Here is a 21,016-nt window from a genome sequence, read left to right as displayed (position 1 = left end):
ACCTCTGTACTTGGCACCGGTGTGACCGCTGCTGAAATACTATGTCCAATTCTGGTGCCCACAATTCAAGAAAGATGTTGATAAACTGGAGAGGGTTCCCAGAATAGCCATGAGAATGATTAAAGGATTAGAAAACAGGCTCTGTAGTGACAGACTATTTAGTTTAACATAGAGAGGGTTAAGGGGTGACTTAATTATAGTCTGTAAGTGCCTTCAGGGAGACCAAATATTTAATAACGGGCTCTTCAATCTAGCAGAGAAAGACATAACATGATCCAATGGCTGGAAGCTGAAGCTAGACAAATTCAGACGGAAAATAAGGCGTAACGTATTTAACAGTGAGGGTAATTATTCATTGGAATAATTTACCAAGGGTCATGGTGGATTCTCCATCACTGACAATTTTTCAATCAAAACTGGATGTTTTTCTAAAAAATTTGCTCTAGAAATTATTTTGGGGCAGGTCTCTGGCCTGTGATATACAGCAGGTCAGACTGGTTGATCACAATGGTCCCTTCTGGCTTTGGAATCTATGAATCTTAAATATACTATTGAAAACAGGCTTTTGGATAAAGTGGGGAGTAGCAGTCCTGCCTATCTCCCTTCCAGAATGAGCTATGATTATGAAGCCATTACAATCCCTCCAATATGCCAGCAACTGATGGCTCAAGGAGATGGTGTGCAGAAGTCCATGCCAGGTCTTTAGCTAACAGCTTTTGACAATTAACTGCCATTTTCCAGGTCTCTCTCCCACATATCTAACTACTAGCTGGCCTTCCCTATAACTGATAGCACCAGTGAACCTCTGTTTCCTCCCACTATCAAGGACACAACCAGCTTCTACTTTTCCAGTCTCCCACATACTTAATTGCCCTAACTTGTAACTCACTGCAGCTGAACCACACAGAGGTAATGAGATTCAACAGACAGACTTTGCTCCAAGTCTGATGTACCTCCTTGATTCTTACAGCAAGTAAGGGAATTATCATTTTCCATGACTCACTGACTGCTCAGTTCTTCATGCTCTTTCACCCTGCGGAAAAGCCAGAGGTCTCAATTCCTAGGACAGAACTGGCAATCAGTTTTACATTCCACAGCCCAAAAGCATGTATTACTTTTTATGGTAATAATTGCTAATTCAAAGGTCCACCACTGAACTATCCAGGCTCTGACCACTGTGATGCAGAGTGGACTCCTAACTACTGCAGAGGTGGGCCAACTTTTCCAAAACCAAGTAATTAAAGTCAGGCTCCGATAGGCCAGTAGTTAGGGCATGAGCCTGGAACTCTGGAGATCTAGTTTCAAATCCTTTCTATGCTACAGACTTCCTGTGTGTCCTTAGAGGTCACTTAGTCCCTTCTGTAAAATGGGATAAATAGCATTTCCCTATCTGACAGGAGTTTGTGAGGATAAATACATTAAAAACAGTACGAAGCACTCAGATACTAAGGTGATGGGAGCCTGCTATCATATTACGTTAGATTTAGGCACCTGAATATAAGTGTCCACATTTTCAGGAGTGACAAGCATCCACAAATCCCACTGGAGTGAACATAAGTTGCAGCTGAACGTCTCACAAGTGATAGAACCTACTGGTATCACAGAAGAAAGACCAGAGGTCCTGGCAGCTTAGTGATTTGTGATACTTGTATGCCAAAACCAGTGAGAAAGAAGAAAACAGTCCTCTCATATCACTATTGCTGCTGGAGCCATAGGGATTTCTGCAGCAATTCACTATGCAGGGGTTCTCAAACTGGGGGTCGGGACCCCTCGGGAGTTGCGAGGTTATTACATGGGGGGTTGCGAGCTGTCAGCCTCCACCCCAAACCCCGCTTTGTCTCCAGAATTTATAATGGTGTTAAATATATTTAAAAGTGTTTTTAATTTAAAAAGGGGGTGGGGTCGCACTCAGAGGCTTGCTATGTGAAAGGGGTCACCAGTACAAAAGTCTGAGAACCACTGCACTAAGGCGTGGCAGAAACCAAAGAGCTGCTCAGCAGAGGGCACAGAGACTTACAGTGAAAACAAATTAGAGACTAGGAGAAGAAGTTAATCAGGGTGCAGAATAACTTAATAAATACAAAGCTATCAAACAACCTCTCTCCCCCGCCATCCCTACCTACCTACAAATAACATCAGTGCAGAATCTCTGCGCTGTAAGACTGCCATGTTAGGGAGAACCCTAAAACTCAGTAGGAGAAACGAAAACAGCAGCTAGAAACAGCTTCAGGTAGCACCTGCAATCCAGGCTCCATAGATGATCTCAGCAATATCTCCTTCAAAGAGGAGGTCCCCTTCACCAGGCCAAAGACACTAAACAAAGATGCTTTGCAAACCACACCTGCTCTTCATAATCTTCAGCCACAGATACCTTTGGACAATTGAACTGTCATATTCTGAAGAGATGCAAATATCCAGACACAATCCAACAATTTATCAAGAAAGATATTAGTGATGAAGAATGGAAAAGAAAGAGCCTACTGACCCAAAAACTACTGTGAGCTCTGCTCACCCCATCAGGGAACAGAAAGGTATCATATGACCTATGCCCAATTAAGAGCATCCAATTAAGTGTGCTTGAATATCAAGTACATGTGATAAACTGTTACAGACAAGCAACAGACTCAGAATTATTCACCGGTAATTTTGGGGAAATAATTTTGAACATGGAAGTTTAAGAACATTTCACTTTTGTTCTTGGAAAATTTGCAAATAGAGATGAAATTTGTCTAATAATTTACCCATGAAGATTTATTCACCCAGATGTAAGTATCTCACCTATAAAGCAGCTGGCAACCAGTTAATAAAAAGCCACGAAGAATGCACAAGAAGCTATCTAAGAGCTTTGGGGCACTAGATTCACGAGATTCTGGCCCTAGCCACAAAAGCCCTTTTCACCTTAATAACAACATCCTTGGTACCTCCTTAAACTGCACAAAAAGGAAGATGCAGAGTCACACATGTAAGAGGATCTGAATTTGCTCATGAAGGATTCTGGCCTTAAACTCTATGACTCTAATCCTGTATCAGTAGAGGAGGCTCACTGTACAACACGAGCCTATTGTTCCACTGGGCAGCCAGCTGCAAAGCCTCTTGGTGAGTCCTCTCAGCTCCCATTGCACTGCCAGAAGCCTACGTAAGGATGAGCCAGTGCAAGGGAAAATCAGAGACCAGATGCTCAGATTCTACAATGATGAGCAGCAGGTAAAACAGATTGACAGTCCAACAGGTACTTCAGAAGGCGGGCTCATGACTTTTACAAGAAGTCACTTAATCCTGACAGCTTTCCAAACTAGCCTGTAATGGTACATGCCCAGACAACCTAGTGACAGAGGGGCCAAACAGATAGATGTGTGCTATCTGTGTAAAAGTGCTCATTGAGTCTATGCTCAAAAAAGAATACACTGAAGAATAGGTAACAAAGGCACAGTCCTTACATCTACTCATATCCTAGTACATAAGGATAAACTGTGCAGTGTGAACCTGGTACAAAAATACCAGTACACTGCAGGAATAATAACCCTTGCCAGAAAGGCTGTACCAAAACCTAAATCACTGCATTCAAAAGTATGCTACTAAATTTGTTCAATGAGCTATTCAGTTCAAACTACAGTATTATAATGAGAGCCAGGTGTAGTGCAGACAGATGCTGTGTAATCATTCCATACACCACCACGCCAGTCAAAGAATCCTTCCTGTATTCGTTCTATTTGCGTCTGTCTTCAACAGGGACTTCTAGTCATACATTACTGTAGATCTTGTGTAATGTGTACCAATAACCAACAAGAACTTGGCTTAGCTGACTGCATTAATTTTACTTGTGAACTAAATCCCATTTGGATGCAGAAGACAGAAGGTGAAAGAGGCCACACTTTACCTTAAGGGTCCATTTATAAATAGTTTAGGAAGAGTGAATACTGGATTGTTGTTACAGATTGTTACAGAGTCCAACAGACCAATACATTGCTTATAATCATGGCTAATAACCATTTCTAACACCTTCCACCAATGTTTATAATCATCTGTAACACATACTAGAAATGTCTGTAACATGTATATGTCCATTAATCATTGATTAACCTTTTATAAACTATAAATGCAACCACAACAAAAAGTATTAGAGGGGTAGCCGTGTTAGTCTGGATCTGTAAAAAGCAACAAAGAGTCCTGTGGCACCTTATAGACTAACATTTGTATTGGAGCATGAGCTTTTGTGGGTGAATACCCACATCGTCAAACGCATGAGTCTGATGACATGCATCCGACGAAGTGGGTATTCACCCACGAAAGCTCCTGCTCCAATACATCGGTTAGTCTATAAGGTGCCACAGGACTCTTCGTTGCTTTTTATAATAAAAAGTGTGACCATGGAAGGATTGTGTATTGCCTCACACACCTCACAGCTAAGTAAAGCACCTCATCCATAATACTCACTTTTACCTTTTTGTCAGGCCCCATCAAGGGCAGCCTCCTTATTCAAGACAACACTTCAGCTTGTGCTTAAATCCTATTGACTTCAATGGAACATAAGCACATGCTTAAAGTTAAGTACATCCTTAATTGGCATAGACTTATGCAAGTGTTTAAGTGAACATAAGAACGGCCCTATCGGGTCACACCAAAGGTCCATCTAGCCCAGTAGCCTGTCTTCCGACAGTGGCCAGTGCCAGGTGCCCCAGAGGAAAAGAACAGAACAGGTAATCAGGCAAGACTCCAAGATCTCTTTCTTGAGTGGTAACAGCTAATTTAGACCCCATCATTTTATATGTATAATGCATTCCTGAATCGGGGTCTTGGCTATCAACATAGCATTTAGATGAATTATACTGTCTTTCTAAACAAAACTTTTTATTTCTAAGAGGCAGAATAATTAGCTGATCAGAAACACTGCACAGACCTTGCACCCTGCATAATGTAAATACTATGAATTTTGTTTTTCATCAACATAAATCACTTGAATAGATACAGTATTTTTAAAGCTCATCAAAACAATTACATATTATGGTATTTCTCTGCCTTTGCGTTATATTATCATGATGACAGTGCTAAGTACTGTACAGCTATGCAGGAAAAAAGCATCATACTATGCCAGAATATCCATACTAAACTCATTAAATAGACACATGTAATCGTGGCCACAGTTGGGGCTAAACAAACTGCTCATTCTTTTTAGGCTTCATTAAGTGGTAAGGCTTATGATTAAGCCTACAATTTAGTCATGGGCATTTTTAGTAAAAGTCATGGACAGGTCACGGGCAATAAACAAAAATTCATGGCCTGTGACCTGTCCATGACTTATACTATAAATACCCCTGGCCAAATCTTGGGGGGAGGGGAGCTGCTGGGGGGAGGGGAGCTGCTGGGGGGAGGGGAGCTGCTGGGGGGAGCTCCGGGGAGACTGGGGCTGAGGCCAGTGGCACCAGCTGCTGGGAATCGCCAACAGCAGCTTCTCTGGCCGCCTGTGCGGGCTGTGCTTGGCTAGCCCCAAGGCCACTCCAACAGCAGCTGGTGTAGTTGGCCTTGAGGCCACCTGAGTAGCAGGCCCCGGAGCCAGCTGCTTGAGTGGCCCTGGGATCAGCCACTCTGGCTGCTGCAGAAGTCATAGAGGTTGTGGAAAGTCAAGGAATCCGTGACCTGCGTGACAGACACGGCGCCCTACTCATGATTCAATTGACATGTACAGTGGTAAGAACTACAATCCATCTTCACTCTAAAATCCTCCACTCTAATCCCTTCCATTAGATCAGTGGTCACGAACCAGTCCATCACGACTGACTGAGCTGCCCAGTGGGAGTCCTCACCCCAACTCCCTGCCCCAGCCCTGAGCCTCCTCCTAGAGCCAACACCCTGAACCCCCTCCTGCACCCAAATCCCCTCCTGCAGCCCAAACACTCTGCCCCAGCCCTGAGCCCCCTCCCAGAGACAGCATCTCATACCCCCTCCTGCACCCTGTACCACATCCCAATCCCCTGCCCCAGCCCTGACTCCCCTCCCACTGCCAGCATCCCATACGCCCTCCTGCATCCCAACACTCTGCCCCAGCCCAGAGCTCCCTCCTGCACCCAAACACCCTCCCAGAGCCTGCACACTGCAACCTCTCCTGCACCCAAACACTCCGCCCCAGCCCGGAGCCCCCCACTGCACCCAAACTCCCTTGCAGAGCTTGGACCCCTCACCCCCTTCTGCACCCCAACGCCCTGCCCCAGGCTCAGCCGGAGCCTCCTCCCACACTCCAAACCCCTCGTCCCCAGCCCAGAGCCCACACCCCCTCCTGAACCCTAACCCCCTACCCCAGCTCAGTGAAATTGAGTAAGGGTGGGGGAGAGCAAGCAACGGGGGGGGGAGGGGTGTGGAAAAGGGGGGCTTTGGGGAAGGGGCGGGGCCTCGGGGAAGGGGTGGGGTAGATCCTAGGTTGCACTTAAATTCAGAAAGTGATCTTCTGCGTAAAAAGGTTAGAGACCTCTGTATTAGATGCTTGACATTGACATCCTCCAGTCCAGACCTTCCCATAAAGCAGCCATACCAATGTCATCCAGAACAAGGGCAACTAACTTAATTTCTCAGAAGCACCCATGCCTAGCAGCCACGGGCCCTTTATTCAGGGGAAGAGAGTTTTTAAAGAAGAAATCTATAGCATGAATTGTCCATGGGAGATTAACCCAACTAACACCAAGACACTTCAAAAAGTAACCTCCGACTGCATCCAGCCATTCAATAGGAGCCTGATATTTCAGAAGAGCTGCACCCTCTGCCCTTAAGTTAAAATCCAGGTTCTGTCAGACCACGTAAGGTCCAGAGGCGATGACTCCTCCCCTTCCTCTGCTGACTTCGTTAAGGTGGTGTTGCCCCATGAGATCATGTAGGAGGGGGTGTTCAGGGAGCCAAGCTCCAAACTGGTTAGGGCTTTGTTTTGAAATACATCCCAGTTTGTAATCTCATCCAAGTCACTCTGAGTCAGGCTCCTATTTAAAGTGAGTCTAACTCCGCCCCCAGATCTTAACAGATTTACCCCAAATTTAGAAGATGTTTAGGGTGAAATCCTAGCCCCACTTAAGTCAATGAGAGTTTTGCCACTGACTCCAATGGATGTTACCCTCCATTTTCTGCACTGAGTAATTGCACAGGATATTTGGTTAATCAACATCCTCTTCTCTCAACTTTCTGGTCTCTTGAAATGGAGCATAACTCCTGCAGGGATACCCTGGCTGACTTCCCCAATGGGCTAGGAGGTGAGTGTGTGATCCCTCTATCACCACACATAGAGTCGTGGGGTTAGGCTCCTAAATGCCTACAGCCCATATTTTTAAAGGTAATTAGGCACCTAAATACCTTTAAAAATCTGAAGCAAAGTCGCTTTTGAAAATTTTACCCCAGGTCACATACTGAAACTGCCCAAAAAAATCTACTTTCTTTCAAAAACTTGAGATATTTAGTTACTATTAAAGAAAATGATTGGCTCATTACAGTGAACTGAGCCAGGCACAACACAGTTGTCATTGTGGAAGCTTCCCTGTGTAACTCAAATCTCTTCCTGAAGCACTTACAGCTGGTTTAGTACTGATCTTTCCCCTCCCTCTGGCACCATTCAGCCAATGCATACAGCTACTGCTCTGCCTCAGAATCACAGAAGCTAAAACTCTGCTCCTAACTCAAGGTTATCTCGGATGCTATTTTTTCACATTGTTCTCCATTTTTTTCAACAAGATGACAGAAAGAGCTCACAGATGGAGAGTGTGGGGGAGGGGATCTAATCTCTGCCCACTGGCAGGAGTAGGAGGGCCACACCTAGGCTGCATAAAAATGGACTGGGTTGCAGACATCCTCATATTTAGTAGAGGTACGGCTCACAAAGACTTTAAAAGCCGACAGGCAGCTCTGTCAGATCATTTAGCTCAGTATGGAGAGCACTGCTTGTTGAGAACTGTGGTCTTTGGATGGTGTTCCTCTGAATGAAACATAAGGGTGACTTCAGCCTACACTGTGGAATTCCAAAGGACACATTTGGCCTGTGGAATAAACTTTGATCACCATTTCTGTAGTGGCGTCTTTGTTTCAGTAGCAGAATTTATACAGATACTTCCTCTTTCTTGATAAGCCTCAACAGAACAGAAAACCCCATTCATTACCCTTCTCTTCATTTGCATAATAAGAAACCACAATTTCTTACCTGAAAATCCACCAATCCAGCCTGATCAGTTCCCCGATCACAACCTGTCAATCAAGCAGAATACAACTAATAGGCAATTACATTTTGTGGCACCTGTTGGTCACTACTAATCGCTTCCTCTCAGCTTCCCATAAGTTATTTCCAGAGTTCAAAGAAGAAAAAGGTAAAAGAATAATTTGACAACACCACATTCTGCCCTTTTGGAGGCAGATACAATGGGACAGCCTCCGGATTGGTGGATCCAAGTCACAGAAACCTAAATTTCATGTGAGAAATTAACCTCTCTGTATCTTCAGATCCACCCATCAGGACCAAAGGGATGTATACAGCAAAACCCATCAAGACAGGGGAAGTCAGCATTACTGTGCTGAGCCAGCACTGACACATGAAACCAAAAAGCCGAACACCACTCAATCCACAAGGCTTGGAGAAGAAGCAGCAACATAATAAATAGAAAACAACCTCAGTCATAATGGCCCTTGAAAAGTGGGAGCCAGATGGTCTGAAATATCCAATCCACATCAATCATCCAGCAATCGTTCTCATCAAAAGTTAAAAAAACAATTCCCACCCATCTCAGGGACTGGAGAGGCCTCTCCACAGAGGGAAAAGCGCATTTGGAGTCACATGCCACAGCCCACCAGTGTGTACAGAAGCACGGACCTGCGGATCTGGGCAAGGAGTACAATCAAAAGACAAGAGTGTTGTCTTTGAGAAAGAGAACCCAGAAAGGACAATGATAAAGAGCACAAGGATATAAAAAGATGTTCTCTCAGCTTGTCCAGGCCTCCCACAGCAAGAAACAATCCTGAAACACAATCCAAGATGAGGCAGGTCACACACCTCTCTGAGTCTATAAAAATGAGCTAATCCACCCTTCAAACAGACATAGCAGACACATGGTTCCATCTTCACCTTCTGTTAGTTTAACACTGTATCTAACCCAGAACAAGTCCAAATTCACTGTGCTCCAGAGAACCAATCCTGGTCTCCAGCCCCCTTCAAAACTGCAATGCCCACATCACCAGAGTAGTACTTACTAAAGAGCAATGTGACCAGAGTCACTTACATAAATATGGAACTTAAGATATCACTGCTTCCAGCAGAAGATTCTTCCGTGCTTGACAGGAACCACTATTTCCCAGACAGACTCCAAGACAGAGACCACTGGAGGTAGGTACACTGTGAAGACAAGTCACTAGAGATGACCCACTAGGGGAGACTGAATACTTTATGAAGCAGGGTGGAGAGAGGGGCCTGAAAAAAGGAAAGGCTCCAAGGTAGCCTCCTGTGGAAAATCATCAGAGACAAAGAGACTAACCAGCTGGAAAATTCTGGAATCCTCCAGCCAATGACACAGTCTGTTTGTGCTTAAAAGGGGAGGGAGAGAATGGCCCCAAAGCGTAGGGCATTTTAAGGAAAAGAGAGCTGGACACCTCTATCCCGGTTCTGGGAGGATGATGTCCCTGAGATCTGCTGAAGTGTTTCACAGGAGGTTTCTATATTTTTCACCTACCAGCACTGACTACTTGGGTATCAGAAATATTTTCCTAACTCAGCTGAAACTTGCTCAAAAAGCTCCAAAACAGAGGGAGCTACCGGAGACAGGAACAAACCTCAGGGAATATATTCTGGGGAAGCACTGAGCTAAAGGGAGGGTGCAGCAACATGCAAAGCAGAAGCATATTAAAAACAAAAACACCACCAAAGAGTCCAGGAGCACCATAGACAGCTGGGGAAACGTCAGGGACAGTCTCTGAGACTCGCCTTTGGAAAAACTCTTGATATCTGGTAAAGAAACCTGAAGAGGAAAAATTAGGGACATCTTTGCACACTAGCTGAGCTCTGCCACACTTACAGGTTGTGGGTGGGTCACCCATCAATCCAGATTGGTGGATCTGAGGATACAAAGCTAATATTTTCTGTGACATTTTATCATGTTTAATGTCAGAAGCAGTTCTGTTCTCCACTTACATTCAACTTTTACATAAAACTATCCCTGACTATCTTGCTTGGAAATTCAGTGAGATCTAGTCACTAAGTAATTCCCCAAGATATGGATTTTGGTAAAATTACATTTTTCAGTCTACTACTTTTCATTTTAGTGCTACACAGTATATCACATTTATATGTCTTTCACAAGTAAACATAGGAACAAGAACTCATCTTTAATGAAAAGCAATAAGCACTGAATAGAGAGACAGGAAAATGACAGTGAACAGAACTGGAAATTAGTTATAGGCACAATCTGCTTGTGTATCAGCTATAATTTAAGTGACAGCTCTCTATCCAATCCTGAAAGGCAGTAGCCCCAATTTAAGACAGGAGGAGTCCTAGCTTATTCTTTTTTCTAATTTATTAAAACTCATTAAAACAAACCCTTTTACGCTGATTCAAACTAGTGTTTTTTTTAACAGCCTATAATATAACTGAAGCAATGAAACTACTTTTAAATTAATATTACATGTTAGCAGAATAATTTCAGAATTGTTTCATCAGTGGAGCCTTGATTTTATACTCACATGTGAGGATTTTGGAAAGGAACTCCAGACGTATTTAGAGTAAATCTTGCTGTGGATTTGAAAGGTGGATTTGCAAAATTCAACTTCAATGCTTTGCGTTTACCTGGGAGAAATGAACAGAAAGTAAAATTTTTGTGGGCAATAAAATATCCTATTCTGCAAGCATCTGGAATGAACCAGAACAAACAAACAAACAAAAATCCCAAAAACATAAAATGTAAGGAAAGGGAAATGTATTTCACATTAGCATTAGCATACAATGCTAGTGGCAAGAAAAGAGGAATGAAATCAGAATTCATTCCTTAACTCACCCCAACTCACTATATGACTTTGGGTACATCACTTTGCCTCTCTGCACCTTCATTTTTCCCCATCACTTGACCTCTCTGCACCTGCATTTTTCCCTATCTGTAAAATGCACATCTCAAAACTCTCATGTCACAGGAGTGTTGAGATGTCCAGTAACATTTGTAAAGCACTTGAAATCAGTGGATGAAAGAATCTATAAAAGTAGTACAACTATTGTTCTTCCTTGTACATGCCAATATGTGCTCTCCAGCAACTTCCAGACAAAAAACAATGCTAAAATGGAGTTAAGGCTGACAGACCACATCACAAAGGGCCAGCTATCTCCACGACATCCTCCACAAACTGCACAGTATTAACTTACTCCCTCAGAACATTGTCCTCATCATCAGAGATGTCACTTCCCTATACAACAACGACAGCATACCTGGCTGTTTCAAATATTTACAAGTTAGCGGAGAACACTCAGACATCCACACCAACACACATTGCCAAATTCATCCATTTCAGCCTCACCCATAGCAACTTTCCGTTCAACAACAAACACTTTATCCAAACCATGGGAACAGCTAGGGGTACAACGACTGCTCCCCAATATGCCAACCTTTTCATGGGCCACCTTGAAGAAGAATTCCAAGACAAATGCACAATGAAACCAACAATATACCTGAGATACATTGATGACATTTGCATCCTCTGGACCAGGGGTCGGCAACCGGTGGCTCGCGGCTCGCCAGGGTAAGCATCCTGGCGGGCCGGCCCGGTTTGTTTATCTGCCGCGTCGGCAAGTTCGGCCGATCGTGGCTCCCACTGGCCGCGGTTCGCGGTCCCAGGCCAATGCGGGAGGCAGGAAGCGGCGCGAGCCAAGGGATGTTCTGGCCACGGCTTCCTGCCTCCCGCATTGGCCTGGGACCGCGAACCGCAGCCAGTGGGAGCCGCGATCGGCCGAACTTGCCGACGCGGCAGATAAACAAACCGGGCCGGCCCGCCAGGGTGCTTACCCTGGCGAGCCGCGAGCCACCGGTTGCCGACCCCTGCTCTGGACCAACAGGTTAAACTCCTTCATGGATTTCCACCACAATTTAAAACAATCACCATCCCATCCATTAAATTCTCTGTGGAACACTCCCACACTAGCATCAGCTTCCTCGACATCACGATCAGCTTCAGCAACAGAACCCTACAGACAACCATATACAAGAAACCCACGGATCATCACACCTACCTTCACAGATCCAAACACGCTAAGAAATCTGTTGTGTCTACAGCTAGGCACTCAGATACCACAGAACATGCTCTGAGGAGAAAATCCAAGATCTACACTTAACATACTTAAAACTGACTTCACCAAAGACGGACACTCCACCAGAGAAGTAGATCTCATCATGGAATGGGCCACTCAAATACCCTAACAGGGCCTGCTTCAATACAGAAATAAAATCTGCTCTGACCACACATCCCTAGTTGTCACCTGCTACTCCACACAGGAAACCACACGGGGTATCACCAAACAATAACAACCCATACTTGATGGGGACCCCGTCCTGAAAGAAATATTTCCTGAACCCCCATTTCTGACCTTCAGACAACCCCTCCCCCCAAACCTCTCCAAGCTCATCATCAAGCAAACTTCCTATAAAGCAGGACACACCAACTCAAAACGGCACCAGACCCTGCCAGAACAGATGCAAAACCTGCAGACATACCTCCACTGCTAAAATGATCAACATCCCCCACAAAACACCTTTTGAGATCCACGAGTCCTATGCATGCCTAGCACATGTGGTGTACCTTATTGAGGGCATTAGATGCCCCAATAACAACTACACCGCTACCTCGATATAATGCCACCTGATATAATGAGAATTTGGATATAACATGGTAAAGCAGTGCTCCAGGGGTGGGGCGGGGGCGGGCTGGGCTGTGCACTCCGGTAGATCAAAGCAAGTTCAATATAACACGATTTCACCTATAACACGGTAAGCTTTTTTGGCTCCCAAGGACAGCGTTATATCAAGGTAGAGGTGTACGTGGGTGAAACCAGACAATCACTATGCTCTCACATGAACCCACAGGAAAATGATAAAAGACAAAAAACACCCTATCAACTGTGGGTGAACATTTTTCACAGAGTGATCACTGACCTATCAGTCCTCATCCTCAAAGTAAACCTGCACAACGTGTTCAAAAACTGAGCTTGTGAACTTAAATTCATCATTCTGCTAGACACTAACAATCATGGACTGAACAGAGACACTGGATTTGTGATTTATTACAACAATCTGTAACTCACTAACCCCTCTCTTTGTCCTATGACTGCAGAGGTGTTAATGGCCACTCTACTTTGAATCTAACAAATTTATTTGAGCAAAAGCTTTCGTGGGCTACAGCCCACTTCATCAGATGCATAGAATGGAACACATAGTGAGGAGATATATATACATACAGAGAACATGAAAAGGTGGGAGTTCCCCTACTGACTCTAAGATGCTAATTAATTAAGATGAGCTATTGTCAGCAGGAGAGAAAAAAACTTTTGTCGTGATAACCAAGATAGCCCATTTAAGATACTTTGACAAGAAGGTCTGAGGATACTTAACATGGGAAAATAGATTCAATGTGTGTAATGGCTCTATTTAGCTATCACTCTATCACTACAAAAGTTTTTTTTCTCCTGCTGACAATAGCTCATCTTCATTAATTAGCTTCTTAGAGTCGGTAGAGGAACTCTCACCTTTTCATGTGATGAACTGAGCTGTAGCCCACAAAAGCTTATGCTCAAATAAATTTGTTAGTCTCTAAGGTGCCACAAGTACTTCTGTTCTTTTTGCGGCTACAGACTAAGGGCTTGGCTACACTTACAAATTTGCAGCGCTGCAGCAGGGTGTGAAAACACACCCTCTGCAGCGCTGCAAATTGCGGCGCTACAAAGCGCCAGTGTAGTCAAAGCCCCAGCGCTGGGAGCCGCGCTCCCAGCGCTGTCCGTTATTCCCCACAGGGAGGTGAAGTACAGACAGCGCTGGGAGAGTTTTCTCCCAGCGCTGGCACTTTGACTACACTTAGCGCTTCAAAGCGCTGCCGCGGCAGCGCTTTGAAATGCAAGTGTAGCCAAAGCCTAACACGGCTGAGACTCTGAAATCTACTTTGAAAGGTCTCTTACAATATGTGCTAACTACGTACGTTAAACAATCTGTTCCACCTTGCATTTAGCTGCGATGCTGGGAGGAACTTTCCCAGACATACAGAAGAGCTGTGTGTGTCTGGAAAGCTTAAAGAACAAGGAGTACTTGTGGCACCTTAGAGACTAACAAATTCATTTGGGCATACATTTTCATGGGCTAAAACCCTATTCATCGGATGCATGCAATGGCCAATACAGTAGGAAAATATATATAAACAGAGAACATGAAAAAATGGGTGTTGTTGCCATACCAATTCTAACAAGACTAATCAATTAAGGTGAGTTATTATCAGCAGGAGAAAAAAAATTTTTGTAGTGATAACCAGGATGGCCCATTTCAACAGTTGACAAGAAGGTGTGAGTAACAGTAGGGGAAAAATTAGTATGGGGAAACAGTTTTTACTTTGTGTAATGACCCATCCACTCTCAATTTTTATTCAAGACTACTTTAATGGTGTCCAGTTTGCAAATTAATTCCAGTTCTGCAGTTTCTCCTTGGAGTCTGTTTTTGAAGTTTTTTTGTTGAAGAATTGAGACTTTTAGGTCTGTAATTGAGTGACCATGGAAGTTGAAGTGTTCTCCGACTGGTTTTTGAATGTTATAATTCTTAACGTCTGATTTGTGTCCATTTATTCTTTTGCATAGAGACTGTCCGGTTTGGCCAATGTACATGGCAGAGGAGCATTGCTGGCACATGATGTCATATATCACATTGGTCGATGTGCAGGTGAACGAGCCTCTGATGGTGTAGCTGATGTGATTACGTCCTATGATGGTGTCCCTTGAATAGATAAGTGGACAGAGTTGGCAACTGGCTTTGTTGCAAGGACAGGTTCCTGGGTTAGTGTTTTTGTTGTGTGGTTGCTGGCATTTGCTTCAGGTTGGGGGGCTGTCTGTAAGCGAGGACTGGCCTGTCTCCCAAGATCTGTGAGAGTGAGGGATTGTCCTTAAGGATACGTTGTAGATCCTTGATGATGCGCTGGAGAGGTTTTAGTTGGAGGCTGAAGGTGACGGCTAGTGGCGTTCTGTTACCTTCTTTGTTGGGCCTGTCCTAGAGTAGGTGACTTCTGGGTATTCTTCTGGCTGTCAATCTGTTTCTTCACTTTGGCAGGTGGGTATTATAGTTTTAAGAATACTTGATAGAGCTCTTGTAGGTGTTTGTCTCTGTCTGAAGGATTGGAGCAAATGCGGTTGTATCTTAGAGCTTGGCTGTAGACAATGGATCGTGTGATGTGGTCTGGATGAAAGCTGGAGGCATGTAGGTAAGTATAGCGGTCAGTAGGTTTCTGGTATAGGGTGGTGTTTATGAGACCATCGCTTATTAGCACTGTAGTGTCCAGGATGTGGATCTCTTGTGCGGACTGGTCCAGGCTGAGGTTGATGGTGGGGTGGAAATTGTTGAAATCATGGTGGAATTCCTCAAGGGCCTCTTTTCCATGGGTCCAGATGATGAAGATGTCATCAATGTAGTGCAAGTAGAGTAGGGGCGTTAGGGGACGAAACCTGAGGAAGCATTGTTCTAAGTCAGCCATAAAAATGTTGGCGTCCTGTGGGGCATGCGGGTGCTCATAGAAGTGCCGCTGACTTGAAGGTATACATTGTCCTTGAGTGTGAAAGAGTTGTGGGTGAGGACAAAGTCACAAAGTTCAGCCACCAGGTTTGCTGTGACATTACTGATCCTGACGGATTGTAGTCCATCTTTGTGTGGAATGTTGGTGTAGAGGGCTTCTACATCCATAGTGGCCAGGATGGTATTTTCTGGAAGATCACCAATGGATTGTAGTTTTCCCAGGAAGTCAGTGATGTCTTCAAGATAGCTAGGAGTGCTGGCCGCGTAGGGCCTGAGGAGACAGTCTACATAGCCAGACAATCCTGCTGTCAGGGTGCCAGTGCCTGAGATGACGGGGCATCCAGGACTTCCAGGTTTCTGGATCTTGGATAGCAGATAGAATAACGCTGGTCGGAGTTCTAGGGGTGTGTGTGTGCTTTTTCAGGGAGTTTCTTGAGCAAATGATGTAATTTCTTTTGGTAACCCTCAGTGGGATCAGAGGGTAATGGCCTATAAAATGTGGTGTTAAAGAGTTTCCTAGCAGCCTCTCGTTCATATTCCGACCTATTCATGATGACGACAGCACCTCCTTTGTCAGCCTTTTTTATTATGTCAGAGTTGTTCCTGAGGCTGCGGATGGCATTGTGTTCTGCAGAGCTGAGGTTATGGGGCAAGTGATGCTGCTTTTCCACAATTTCAGCCCATGAACGTTGGTGGAAGCAGTCTATGTAGAAGTCCAGTCTGTTGTTTCAACCTTCAGGAGGAGTTCATGCAGAAGCCTTCTTTTTGTAGTGTTGGTAGGAAAGTTTCTGTGGATTAGTGTGCTGTTCAGAGGTGTGTTGGAAATATTCCTTGAGTTGGAGACGTCGAAAGTAGGATTCCTGGTCACCGCAGAACTGCATCATGTTCGTGGGTGTGGAGGGGCAGAAGGAGAGGCCCCGAGATAAGACAGACTCTTCTGCCGGGTAATATTGTTGGGTGAGTTAAGGGAACCACTGCTGTGGCCCTTTGTGGCATGTAGTAATTTAGATAGTTTAGTGTCGTTTCTGCTTTTTCTTATCCTGAAGGACAATCCCTCACTCTCACAGATCTTGGGAGACAGGCCAGTCCTCGCTTACAGACAGGCCCCCAACCTGAAGCAAATACCAGCAACCACACACCACACAACAAAAACACTAACCCAGGAACCTATCCTTGCAACAAAGCCCGTTGCCAACTCTGTCCACTTATCTATTCAACGGACACCATCATAGGACCTAATCACATCAGCCACACCATCAGGGGCTCATTCACCTGCACATCTACCAATGTGATATATGCCATCATGTGCCAGCAATGCCCCTCTGCCATGTACACTGGCCAAACCGGACAGTCTCTATGCACTTCAACCTCTCTGGTCACTCAATTACGGACCTAAAAGTCTCAATTCTTCAACAAAAAAATTTCAGAAACAGACTCCAAGGAGAAACTGCAGAATTGGAATTAATTTGCAGACTGCACACCATTAAAGTAGGCTTGAATAAAGACGGGGAGTGGATGGGTCATTACACAAAGTAAAAACTATTTCCCTATGCTAATGTTGCCCCTACTGTTACTCACACCTTCTTGTCAACTGTTTGAAATGGGCCATCCTGATTATCACTACAAAAGTTTTTTTTTCTCCTGATGCTAATAACTCACCTTAATTGATTAGTCTCATTAGAGTTGCTATGGCAACAACACCCATTTTTTCATGTTCTCTGTGTATATATATCTTCCTACTGTATTTTCCACTGCATGCATCCGATGAAGAGGGTTTTAGCCCATGAAAGCTTATGCCCAAATAAATTTGTTAGTCTCTAAGGTGCCACAAGTACTCCTCGTTCTTTTTGCTGATACAGACTAACACGGCCACCACTCTGAAATCTGGAAAGCTTGTCTCTCTCACCAACAGAAGTTAGTACAATAAAAGATATTACCTCACCCACCTTGTCTCGCTAATATCCTGGGACCAACATGACTACAACTACACTACATAGTACCACATCAGTAATTTAAGGGCATAAAACATTACAATGATGGTGTAATTATTCCAAACACAAGCATTACAGAGTCAGGACATTAAAATTAAAGGTTAAAGTTAAAAGAAATTCAACATTTTACATTTGGAAATGTGCACTTAGGACACCCAAACAACCTTAATTCTATTCTGCACTGACCTCATTCAACACCCATTCAATTACAATAATGCATTTTAGTGTTTGTGGTCTACAACTGGATTAGCCAGATTTTTAAAAACATATTAGGTTGGTTTAAAAAAAAAATTCCTTCCCTCCTGGTGTCACTACAGGGCAGAGATAAGGATGTTTGGGTGTCTTTATCTGTGCATTCCCACACCTTAACATGCGTGGATTTCTTTTAAGTTCAGTCTTAACTCTGACTTTTCTGGCTCTGTAAGGCTTTGTTTTGGAATAGTTGCCACATCTCTGTAATGTTTTTACCCTTAGTTACTTATGTATACTTCTAACCTTAACCCCATTTTAATGAAGGGTTTGTCTGGAAATGTCTGTGTTTTTCAAATTACTAAAGATGTCATGTATGAACTCCAAACAAGGCACTCAAAGGGAATGCTGCCATGTGCAAGTACTAATATTCTGAAAAGTTGTAGTATCAACCTGAAATCAATTTTCTATTTTAGGGACTTTTAGGGACAAATTCACTGGGCAGATTCACACAGTGTATCAGTCAGTTAAACTGGATTTACAATGGCTTTGCATCATCTGAGCAGTGGAGAGTGAGCCAGGGAGAAAGAATGGGGTTGTACAGACAGAGAAGGGAGGAGGACATAGGCATGTGTGTAGGCCTGGGCAGGAGAAGGGCTGTTAGGGAAGGGGGCTGTATTAAGTAGCCTGTGCTACATGATAGGGAGATGGGGGTGCCCAGTTCCTGAGTCCCAGTGTCTCTATACTTGAAAGGCTGCTTCTCTGCTCTGGTCCCAACTCCCCTAATGGTGCTACCTCAGCGTGCAATGCGGTCTAGGGAGCAGTGCTGTGGGGAGCCTAACAGTAAAGGATTTCTTTTTGTGCAATGAACAGTCAGAGGAAGCAGAACCTAGAATGGATCTCTCATTCCCCAAGAAGATAAAGATATGTCTGTTTGTGTGAGCCTACAGAAATCTTGCCACATTTGGTGATGAAAAAATTACTAAGTGGGACTTGTACGTAACCGTATATCCCTCTTTCTAATGCCCGCTATTTTAAAACACCTCTCTATTCCCAACAACTATCTAAAATGTTTCTTTTGGCTCTCAGGAGCCTTTCATTCATATTCCTAATTTGTCCATATTCAAGGTAGCAAAATGAATAAATGGTTCCAATTAACTGGATTTCAGTTAATTTAATAACACCGCATTTCCAAATCTTTGCTCTTAATAAAAGAGAGTCATTTTCACACTTACTTGATTCTGCTGAAAAAGTGTCCAAGTGGACGTCTGTAAATTAAGGCAGAGAATAATTTACACTGAGCTCACATACTCCCCAGTCTGTAATTCTCTCAAGGGGCTTGGCTGGAGTGTACTTTATTATATACAGCACTTGACAAAGAATGCATAAGGCATTAATTGCATAAACATTTTAAAATGTGTAGAAGCTTTATCATTTTTCATTAAGGGATGAGGACTCTCTTATAAGGGGGCCGTCCTCAGTAAATATGCAGGGTGACTTAGGGACAAAATAATATGAGGTTTGATATAAGTTACTTAATAAGGAAAGTCAAGAATGCTGATTTAAACACAAAACCCAATGTAGACTTTTACACTGACATCTTCTTTGGGAGGGGATTGCTTCTCTCTAAGGAGGGCAAAACAGCACACCTAGGCTTTTACCTTATACTTTTTTCACACATTAAAATTTAACAAATAAACCTTCTGCTGTCACAAAAACCAAAGGCATGGTGCAATTTCATCTGTGTGCTTTGAAAAGGGAGCAAGAAGCATCATGAGAGAAAGGGTGGCTCCAGAAGCTCCAGGTAGCAGTCCCTCACCGAGGTCAGGCAGGGAGTACAAGGTGCCTCTCCTAGAGGCATGAGGCCTCTAAATTTGGGTCCATCTCTCTCCGTATTGTATTGCAGATGTCCTAGGCAGGTGGTAATTTTCTGCATTGCTTGGATGGCGCTAACTTTCTTGATCAGCACTTGATGCATCTTCCAGAGTTTCTTTACCATAGTTCAGAGGGCACCGCACAACATTCTGCATTATGAGGTATGTCTGTATAATGGACTTCAGTTGACAGAGCCTATTTAACTCAATGCAAGCTAATACAAGGCAGTACATCCACACTCATAATGCATTTATATTTCAAACCAGAATAAGCTCTTCCAATAAGCACTTTAATACTCATATAATTGCATCTGCAGTAGCAGGGTTTAACTATGCCAGCATAATTAAAGCTGCAAAACTTGAGTGTAGAGACAAAGTCTGAGACTCTAACCCGGGTCTACACTAAGAACTTACATTGGCATGTTCACCCTGAGAAACATAGCTGTCCCGACCTAACTCCAGGTGTAGACCTCCTGGGAAGGTGGAGGTGGATTACCTACATCAGTGGCTCTCAGCCTTTCCAGACTAGTGCACCCCTTTCAGGAGTCTGATTTGTCTTGCGTACCCGCAAGTTTCACCTCACTTAAAAACTACTTGCTTACAAAACCAGACATAAAAATACAAAAGTGTGGAAGCACACTATTACTGAAAAATTGCTTCCTTTCTAATTTTTACCATATAATTATAAAATAAATCCACTGGAATACAAATATTGTACTTACATTTCAGTGTACAGTATATGGAGCAGTATAAACAAGTAATTGTCTGTATGAAATTTTAGTTTGTACTGACTTTGCTAGTACTTTTTACGTGGCCTGTTGCAAAAGTAGGCAAATAGCTAAATGAGCTGATGTACCCCCTGGAAGATGTCTGCATACCCCCAGGGGTACACGTACCCCTTGTTGAGAACCACTGACCTACACTGATGGGAGAAGCCCTCCTGTCAGCGTAAGTAGTGTCTACACTAAAGTGCTACAGCAGCAAATCTGCAGCAGAGCAGCTGTGAAGCTGTAGCAATTTAAATGTAGCTATGCCTTAAGCTCTGACCAAAGACTCTCTGACTATGGCCATGCCAATCATACAAAATTTTGCTGACCTAAGTTATGTTGGCATAGAGCCACGGCAGGTATTACATAGCTTTTGTACGTGTGCACACGTTACTCCTTGTGTCGTTGGTGTGCATTCTCACCAAGAGCAGTGCACCGGGGGTAAGTAT

The 21,016-nt window shown here is 43.8% G+C and overlaps 1 protein-coding gene across 7 annotated transcripts in view; it reads right to left on the bottom strand.

Annotated features, from left to right (window-relative positions):
• MAP2K4 (mitogen-activated protein kinase kinase 4) overlaps positions 1–21,016 on the bottom strand; it is a 190,776-nt gene that overhangs the window by 89,690 nt on the left and 80,070 nt on the right. For 4 of the 7 annotated variants that reach the window (XM_044982525.1, XM_044982528.1, XM_044982526.1 and 1 more), the window contains 2 exons: positions 19,162–19,194; positions 10,690–10,792 (listed from right to left, as the gene is read on the bottom strand). In XM_044982525.1, coding sequence (XP_044838460.1) covers positions 10,690–10,792; positions 19,162–19,194 — 136 coding nt within the window. The remainder of the gene's footprint in view (positions 1–10,689; positions 10,793–19,161; positions 19,195–21,016) is intronic. The other 3 variants (XM_044982527.1, XM_044982529.1, XM_044982531.1) reach the window with 1 other exon arrangement.

The sequence above is a fragment of the Mauremys mutica genome, chromosome 12, assembly GCF_020497125.1.
Source record: "Mauremys mutica isolate MM-2020 ecotype Southern chromosome 12, ASM2049712v1, whole genome shotgun sequence".
In the NCBI taxonomy this organism is placed as follows: Eukaryota; Metazoa; Chordata; order Testudines; family Geoemydidae; genus Mauremys; species Mauremys mutica.
Note: the sequence above shows the minus strand (reverse complement) of the source record. Positions and strands in the feature narration are given on the sequence as shown.